Raw genomic sequence first — 9,494 nt, forward strand, 5'->3', positions numbered from 1 at the left:
GGAGTTGGCTAAGGAGGCTAGACATGGCATTGCCGGTTCAACCCCGCAAAGAGAAAGAAAAGATGAACACTTGGGCTACTAAGCAATTTGGACAAGTTGGGCATGGTCACATTTAACTTGGCTTGCATTTTTTTTTTTTTTGTACTTTTACTTTCTTGCAATTTACGTTTCTTGCATTTAATTCTTGCATTTTTTTTTTAAAAATTCCCTAATCTTCGTGAGAAAATGGCTAGTTCCTAGTTTCTTTCAATGTCTCTTTTGTTCTAGGTAGTTTTATTTCAATATGTTTTTCTTTTTATTCACGTAGGAGTAGTCCCGTTACTTCCTTTGCACTTCAATTATATTGAGTTGCACATATGCCACTAACAGTGTTTTGTAGCTTGAAACAAATTTGATGGGGCAAAGAGAATTGGAGGCTACATTGAAAAAAAAAAGGGATGCTCTACACATTGGTTTATTCCTATATCCCTTACTCTTTAGTTTTGCCCCGATTTTATTCCTAAAGTGTGGAAAAGGGGTTTGCATTTGCTTGCACATATCGTGTTCACATTGTCTTTTCTTGCACGCCAAGTCCCGGAAACACTTCTAAAGTATGGGAAGGGACTTTCACCTTAGTTGGCTTAGACCCGTAGTGCTCCTTTTTCCCACCTAGTGCTCAAAGTAGCATCGAGGACGATGTTCATTTTAAAGTGTGGAAAGGGAAACACGTTGTGCTTTAGTGTCTTTTGTTGCTTAATTGATTCAATGGTGCTTGATTGACGAGTGTATTGGATTTGTAGTGTGCGTTGTTGTTCATATTATGTGGTAGTGATGTGCCCGTTCAAAAAATTTTACTTTTGAAATATCCTTTGGAAGCTATACCCCCTCTACGCCCAAGTGAGAAATTGCATAGATAAGCCATCTAGGTTTACATTTGATGCATGCTTGTATGCATTCACCTCCTATCTTGCTTAGACCTTAGTAAACGACCACTCGAAGTGGGAGTGTGTACTTTCAAACCTTGGAAAGATAAGAGAAGCAAGGTCGGGAATGAATCTAATTTTGGCAAGGTATGGGGCAAAAGGTGAAGCCTTATGGAGAGAAGTGAGAAAATTCCCTTATCCCAAAAAGAAAAAAATAATGAGTGTAGAAGGATGGAATGACAATGAGAAAACGGCAAAGACAAAAAATAAATGGTCGTCCCGTGAGATAAAAAAAAGAGGTAAGCCATCTTGCTAGGATTTGGGGCAATTCAATTGCACTGTCTTCGAAAAAGCGTAGAGCTCTACGTGATGTCGGTTGTCCCATGGTGATGTCTTAGGAGATGAGAAAAAAAAGAGCAAAAGAGGGAGCCATTGCTTATGTCGGGATCATAAAAGACTTCCTTGGGTAAAAACATAGAGATCTATGCCGCGGGAAGTCAATCTTTGGCATAAGGGTGGAAGGAGGTGAGAACCAACGCTTAAGCAGGGACCACAAAAGTTTCCCCGGGGTTAAAACACGGAGCTCCGTGCCGGAGGAGATTGGACCTTGGCTTATGGTTGGTGAGTGGCCCATGCCAAACCATTCATTTAATTTCTTGTAAAGGACCTTGGCGGTATAAGGATGGGGTCGGTTGGCTTGTACACATCGTTCACACTAGTGTGGCTCGGCTATAGGCCTTTACAAGATGAGAGGTGAATACCAATTTTTGCATGCTTGATGAATGGTGTGAGAGTGTAGCCTTCATTTGATTAAAATTTGGGGCTTCCTTAGTATATTCCTTGAGTAGGTTAGTAGGGGTGCATGACTAGTATATTTATTACATAATGTGGGGGACTTCACCCACTCCGTTGTATTATACACTTATCTTGATTGACCATGGGATGAATTAAGTTAACATTAAACTTGTCTTGAGAAGCATTTTTGGCACTTAAATGATCATTGATTTGATTGTAAGCTTGCTTGAGGACGAGCAAGAATTAAAGTGTAGAAACTTGTTATAAGCGCCAAATATGCTATGTTTTATAGGGTAATTAGGAAGAATTTTGTGCTATAAGTGGAGTCCTTTGAGCCTATTTTGTGCTTAAATTGATAGAAATTAGGATTAAGGACTAATTGTGTTGCCTTTGTAGAAAAGAGCAAAAACATTGTCATTTACAGGGCATTCCGGCGACAGTTGGGTAGATTGATCATATCATGAGCTAGGAGTGTCCAAATGAGGTGTTTCAAGTGGCTACGATTTGGCAACTTCAAGGGCTACAACTTTGCAGAAGACAAGAAGGGCAAATTCCAACGCACGTGCTCCCACGCACGTTGTGGAGTGCGTTGTCGGGGAACCGAAAGTTCCACACATTCCACAACACGCGTTGTGGCATGCGTTGTGCAGTTCAGCGCGAAAATTTCAAGAGTTAGTCTATTTAAATGGCTAGTTGCGGGACTACTTCATCACCTAACACTTTCCATCTCTAGAAATTAGATTTTAGCACTCTTAGTTAGGGTTCTTATTATAGATTTACATTCCCTTCATCATCTATCATTTCAATTTGTAATTTCTCCCAATTAGTATATTAGATTTCTCTTTCTAGAATCTAGGTCATCCCTAGCCTATTCCATTGTTGAAGAACTCTTGAAGAAGAAGAATGACAACCTTCAATTCAAGGGACAATTCTAGAAGAGATCAACTATTGCAATCTAATTTGGTATTCTCTTATTGCTTTCATCTTCTAATTGTTGTTTGATTTCATATTGCAATGTTGAATTACTTAGCTATGCTTGGCTAGAATCTCTTGTGAATTGGATCTTATTATCTTGTGTTGAGTGTGATTGATCTATGGATTTGTGATGATATGCTTGTTGCCTTGTTGTAAGAGGACATAGTATGGACTCATTGGATGTGAGTGCACCACATTTATGTAGGTTTGAGAAGGATTCAGCTAACAAGAGATTGTAGCTTGATCCTAAGTTTCTCCCTCTTGCAATTCTCCTCTCAAGGAATCCCGCGGGACTTGGAGCGGAATGAGACGTAGACAAGGTGTTCGTAGGAATGCTCCTTAGGACCATGGTCACAGAATGGTGCTCCATACCAAGGAAATGCCTAGTAACCCGAGAGGTGAACGGTAGTTGGAATCATCTCACATAGGCTATGCACCACTAGTTGCATTCCTAGGTTGATTCACTTCACACACAGAATGCCTAGTAACCCGAGAGGTGAACGGTAGTTAGAATAATCTCACATAGGCTATGCACCACTAGTTGCATTCCTAGGTTGATTCACTTCACACACACAAGGGATAGGAATCCAATTCACCTAACTCCATACTTAATAGTTTCATTTCTTTTCTTTGCTTACTTGCATGTTCTCCCTTGCACAATGATTTCAACTAGCTTCCCATTACAATTGTGGACTTGTGTCTGACCTCACGACATTTGATTTCGATTGTCCATCCTTTGAGAACGACAATCCCGGGAATCTCCATTCCTAACCTTCTTTCCACCCCACGCATACTACGACTTGTCAAAGGTTGGGCTATATATATATAGAGGATTATATTCAAATACAAACCGTCCTTAAAATAAAAACGTGTGGACTAATTAACACCGTTTGATTTCAGATTTGGATGGTTAGGATTGTGTTTTGTTTTTTTTCGCTTGTTTTAATTAATCTTCAGTTTTTATTCTAAGTGTGGGGGTAGTTTAGTGATTTCATTGGTGTGTAAACTAGGCTGATCCGATTTTCACTCCACACACGCCCGGTGTTATTCTTGGTCGTCCGTAGAGCTCCCTCTCCATCCGCGCACTTTGCCGTTCTATCTTCGCATCCGGTGGTCTTCATTCTCCATCGCCGTCATATACTAAGCAATGACTATCGGTGGGGACCGCAATAGAGGCAAGCGCCGAGAACCACCTAGTCCGGGTGTCGGGCGAGGTAAAAATTTTCCCCCATTTTGGCGTTTTCTGTTTTCTTTTTTTTTTTTTTTTTTTTTTTGTGTCTGTGCTGTCGTTTTCTTTGGTGGTATGCATGCTCCTCGTAGTCGAATTTCTGGGTTAGGGGTTGATTGGTGGCCGGATTTGGCCGGATTTTGTATCGCTAGGTTTTTGTTTTTTTGGGGGTTTTCAAAAATAGCGTTTAGGTGTTTCAGTAGGGGTATATTTTTGTTGATTTTTCTTGAAAAATTTCAGATTAATTTCGGTCTTGAGGGCGGTTGTTTGCCATTTTTGGGTGATAGTATATGTGCCTGTGTGTATACGATATATTTATTGTAATCCTCAAAGGATGTTTTCTCCTTTCTACATGCTGACGATTTTCCCTAATCTTCAATATCAATGTTTCTTTAGAAATGCAGTACGTCATAGTACTGGTATATATTTGGTGTCTTTTTTGGTCCATGCTATATATTTGTTGTGCTTTCTTGTCCATGATTTAACAATATAATGAATGAGAGTTTTTTTTTCAATGATATATATGTATGTATTATGTGTTTGATGTATTATGTATATGTATGTATTATCTTAGGACATGGTTTTGTGTTCTTGTTGTTTTTGTTTCTAAATCGCCAGTCCTGTATGTAATATGCCATCATATCGGGGGTTGGGGGTGTTGCATGTTTCCTCACTCGTTTTATCTGCTGTTTTCTGTCCGTTTCGGCAGCTACTTGCAACTCAATTTTGTGGCGGTGGCTGGGTTATTACTATTATTATTATTATTATTATTATTATTATTATTATTATTATTATTATTATTATTATTTATTTATTTTCTGGAGTGAATCGTCGGGGTTGGGGGATGGTACAGCTGGGTTGTGCATTAATTGAGTATTCTAGGCAGTTTAGTGGGTTGGTGTTTGCTTAGCACGGTACCTCGGTCGTCGCTTCTTCGTGAAAACTATGAACTACACATCTATGAAAAATAATCACCTATAGTATTAGTGGCGGCATCTTGGCATGACAGGTGTGAAAGATAGTATATTTGTGTCCTTTATTTTGGTTGTTTAGCTGATTTGTGAGTGGCAATTCCCGTAAACCAATTTGACCTGACTAGAATTAGAAGTGAACCCTACTCAAAATTATGCCTGAAAAATGTCATTTTACATGCTAAAATAGCTAATTTTTCCAACAACAGTTAAAAGGAATTTAAAGTTATCGTAGAGCAATTGGGGAAGAAAGACCCAGAAACCAAAGCTTATTTGCCCAACTACCCTGCCAAATTTTGGTCAAAGGAATTTATGAGTAGAAGTGAAATGTGATGTTGTTGACAATAATGTGTTAAGGCATTTAATCAAACAATCCTCAAATGAATATTCAAACCAATCATCAAAATGTTAGAAGACATTATGGTGAAGACAATGACAAGGGTTGCAAGATGTAGGCAAAGTTTTTAAAAAATGGCATGGCAACTTTGGACCCAACATTATTAAGAAGCTGAATGATAACATACTTGAGAGTGTTATTGGGTGGCATGTAGATTTCAATGGATATAATGGGTACGAGATCATGAAGGTGAAGTTAGAAGGAAGAAGTTGCTCTTGCCATTTTTGATAAAGGTCAAGATCCAAAATAATTCATTCATGCATGTTACTCTAAAGAAGTGAACCAAAGAATTTGCAACTACACAATTCAACCATTGAATGGGGAGTAAAACTGTCCTAGAACAAACTATGAGGAAATCTTGACCCATGTACCATGAAAAATAGTTGGTAGAGCTATAAAGAAAAGAATAGTTGAGCCTAACGAGCCCTCATTTGGGAAAATGTCAAAGGCAAGGTAGGATTATGACATGTTCAAAGTGTAAAGAGAAGGAACATAGCTGGGTATTGTAATGCATTTATGTATTTTGGTTAGAATTTATATTACTGGTAGTAGTGGTTGTAAATTGTGACTTTTTGTGTCAAACATTGGCAGCTTTGTACTGCATCATTGTGACTGTTTTTGTCCAACATTGGCAACTATGTAATGGCAATGAACTTATTTTTTGGGTACTACCTATACAAACATAATTAGCATTTTTACTGTCAAACAAAACTGTACATTGCATCACTTAATTAAAAACATTTCACTCAATTAGTAGCATTCTTACAACAGAAAAGACATATCATGGTTGATGAGGGTTACAATGAAACACTTGCTTATGTGAGAACGTGAGAACAAATCGTGTGCATCCATCTAATATTTTTTAATGGTCTAGATTAGATTAAGCGTGTGCGAACGCGAATTAAATGTGTGCAAAAGTGATTAAGTGGGTTTACACACATTTAATTCGCGTTTGCACACACTTAATCTAATCTAGACCATTAAAAAATATTAGATGGATGTAACATTTTCCATATGTTATTATTATTATTATTATTATTATTATTATTATTATTATTATTATTATTATTATTATTATTATTATTATTACTAGTAGTTGCACCCGTGCGATGCACGGCCATGTTATTATGGTGAAATATATTAAAAATTGTTTTATTCATGATATATGTTTAATAAGGTTATAGACGTCACAAATACACAAAATATAATATTTTATTGATAAATAAATAAAACAATTACAAATTATTAAAGATTTCTTTATAAACTACATTTTGGGTCTTGTTTATAAGACCTCTAGATTCCCCACAAATTAAGACCTTAAGATCATCCGGATTACTGACCCGAGATACTGCAACATATAATTGGCCATGATTAAAAGCAGGTTTTTTCAATAACAAACCAACATGTGAAAGTGTCTGACCTTGACTTTCGTTGATTGTCATTGCATATGATAACATAAGTGGGAATTGCTTTCTTTGAAACTTGAATGGAAGTCTTGGGTCTGAAGGAGTCAAAGATAGCCTTGGTATCAAAACCTTTGTACCTGCGTTATTGCCAGCTATGATTTTCCCTTCAATAACATGATTTCCCAATTGTGTTACTATTAACCTTGTACCATTGCACAACCCCATCGAGTGATCTATATTTCTCAACAGCATAACTGGAGTTCCCATTTTCAGCGTTAAAGAGTGGTTTGGTACACTTGAGCACCTCAAGCTATTTAAAAATTCTGTTGTGTGTACCTGAGATTGCATATCAAAGTTTGCCTCAGCCTTGCAAACAGAATCACAACTCAAATATGTCCTTGATGGAGCTTGATTAATACCATTCATGTATTCATTGACCTCGTCAACAACATCTAATGTTGGAGCTAATATAGCTCTATTCTCTAATTGTCTTTCATCCATGTTCCCAGAACGGTATTCAGGGAATGTGCTTTCAACAATTTGTTTGATAGGATCAACCTCATTTTCTAATACAATGGAAGACGACATTATTATATTGCAATCAACATCGTTGTCTTCACCAAGATTACCATCACCTAAATCCGCAATCCACTTGGCAAAACTATCTAACTTCTCAACATCGTCTTCATTAGTAACACCTCGCAATCTTAAATTCTTCGTTAGACGAAGAACTTCACAATTATTCCACAAGTAAGATGAATTAATGCTGGCTTGTATTATATCTTGTCTAGTACCTTTCGGAATAACGGGTAGAATTTGTCTAAAGTCTCCACCCAACACCACTGTTTTCCCTCCAAATGTCATTGCTTAGCTCCTTGAATTCTTGAAACGCATTAAATCTCTCATTGTGCGATCCAATGCTTCAAAGCAATGTTTGTGCATCATCGGAGCTTCATCCCAAATTATTAATTTGGATTTGATTATCAATTCAGCAAGTGGACTGCCTTGCTTGATGTTGCAAGTGGAGTCTTCATTAACACCAAGCGGTATAGCAAACCTGGAGTGTGCAGTCCTACCTCCAGGTAGCAGCAACGAAGCTATACCGCTTGATGCTACGTTTAGAACGACCTCGCCTTTGGATCGTAAAGCTGCTGAAATTGTCTTCCACAAAAATGTTTTTCCTGTTCCACCGTAACCATATACGAAATACATTCCACCTTTCTCAGTTTCAACATCTCCCATCACCTTATTGTATATGAGTAGCTGTTGATCAGTTAGTTTCGGATGCAACGAATTATGTTGATGCATTAGAGCTTCCCTATCATATGACATTTCCTCTAACAACAACCTGTTACCACAAAACCAATCATTGTTTCCATCTGGCATTGGCATAGGTGGGTAATCTGATAGAGATTTGTTCCAAGCATTCAACAATTTCTCCATTTCAAGCAGCGCAAAATTCTTTTTTTGAGATTCATTCATATTTAAATCTACAAAATAAAAAACAAATGTAAGATGTAATGCTTTTAAACATAGATTTTAATAATAATATTAAAATAAATTATACCTGAGACTGAGAGGTTCCTTCTATAAATATATTCAGCATCATCTGATAAGTATTGCCAAACCATCTCCCAAACATTTTCTGGTTTGGACATCGAACTGGATGTTAAAAGGGTAACAAACAACTTTCGTAGTGAACTTGCTAACGACCAAGTTGCTGCCTCAGTGATTGCATCAATATACTCTTTATCATCTTCGATTAATCCGCGGGCATAACACGCATCTCTAAATGAATTGTATTGAACACCACCGACCTTTTTAATCTCATCAAATGAAGTCGGCCACGAACTATATTAAGTAAACATCTAAGATAAAAGATCTCACCAGTATTTGGTGGCACATAAAAGATTCGCCCAATTGCCCAATTTCTTTGCCTAGGTTGCCATTCTCTTTTATCATTCTTCCAAACAAATTTGGTTGGCATTTGTGAATAAGTCAACTGCCTCCCTGCTGCGTACTTTTTATTAGCCTCAAACCAGGCAGTAAACATGCTTTGAGCTACTGTTGGTCGATTTACCACATCATCGACCAAATCGTCGTCATGAAATATTATTGATTGCTCATTGGGAAGATGGAAACTCAATCGCTCAACAGATGGGTTCCTAAATTGTATGTCAAACCCAAAAATCCTCCACGCAGCCTCAGGGCGTGAAATATATCTACAGTCATAGTACATCTTGATTTCACTACAATTTTCCCAGTAGATTTTTCCACCCCACTGTTGTAGAATTCAGCTGTGACCCTATCATTCCCTTTGTTGACGTACTTGAATAAGTACTTTATTGATCTAGATTGGTTTCACCACTCCACATTAATATGAGCCTTGTACTTCATAAGCAAATATCTATTGTGTGGCACAACATATCTACTATCAAGGTCAATCCCATTCTTCCGTATTGTACGACCATTATCTCGACGCCGATAGATTGGATATCCATCAAAATCCACTGTTGAGTTTTCAACAAATTTTTTGGGGAAGAATTTAGAGCAAATACCATTTATCATGCAAGCTAAGTTCTTCCTCGCTGCACCACATGGACCGTGAATCATAAATTCTTCTACAGCTTTATAATACTCAGGGTCGCACAATTGACTTGGAATCTCAGCAGATATGATCATGTCAATATCTTTAGGATTAGGGTAAGAGTTACTCTTGCTCAAGAAGATCAAAATGTGAGCATGTGGAAATCCCCTTTTCTGGAATTCAATGGTGTAAATTACTGCAAATACGGAGATGGTGAAATTAGACCCACAAAA

General features: G+C 37.6%; 1 protein-coding gene across 1 annotated transcript; it reads right to left on the minus strand.

Moving 5' to 3' along the window:
- Positions 1–7,541: 7,541 nt before the first annotated feature.
- Positions 7,542–8,913, minus strand: LOC109152972. Its single transcript, XM_019300712.1, has 3 exons — positions 8,621–8,913; positions 8,242–8,525; positions 7,542–8,164 (listed from the first exon to the last, which is right to left on the minus strand). Exons 1-3 carry the CDS (start codon positions 8,911–8,913, stop codon positions 7,542–7,544), a joined length of 1,200 nt encoding a protein of 399 aa, XP_019156257.1.
- Between the last annotated feature and the right edge of the window lie 581 nt (positions 8,914–9,494).

This window comes from Ipomoea nil, unplaced genomic scaffold (genome assembly GCF_001879475.1).
Source record: "Ipomoea nil cultivar Tokyo-kokei standard unplaced genomic scaffold, Asagao_1.1 scaffold0114, whole genome shotgun sequence".
NCBI classification, from domain to species: Eukaryota; Viridiplantae; Streptophyta; class Magnoliopsida; order Solanales; family Convolvulaceae; genus Ipomoea; species Ipomoea nil.

What these genes read in the sequence shown, in the direction of transcription:
- LOC109152972 (XM_019300712.1), bottom strand. Translation starts at nt 8,913, where the DNA reads ATGTACTATGACTGTAGATATATTTCACGCCCTGAGGCTGCGTGGAGG. An exon ending in AAGAATGATAAAAGAGAATG is followed by an intron (nt 8,526 to 8,620) that starts GCAACCTAGGCA and finishes TACTTAATATAG; the next exon opens with TTCGTGGCCGACTTCATTTG. An exon ending in AAGGAACCTCTCAGTCTCAG is followed by an intron (nt 8,165 to 8,241) that starts GTATAATTTATT and finishes TTTATTTTGTAG; the next exon opens with ATTTAAATATGAATGAATCT.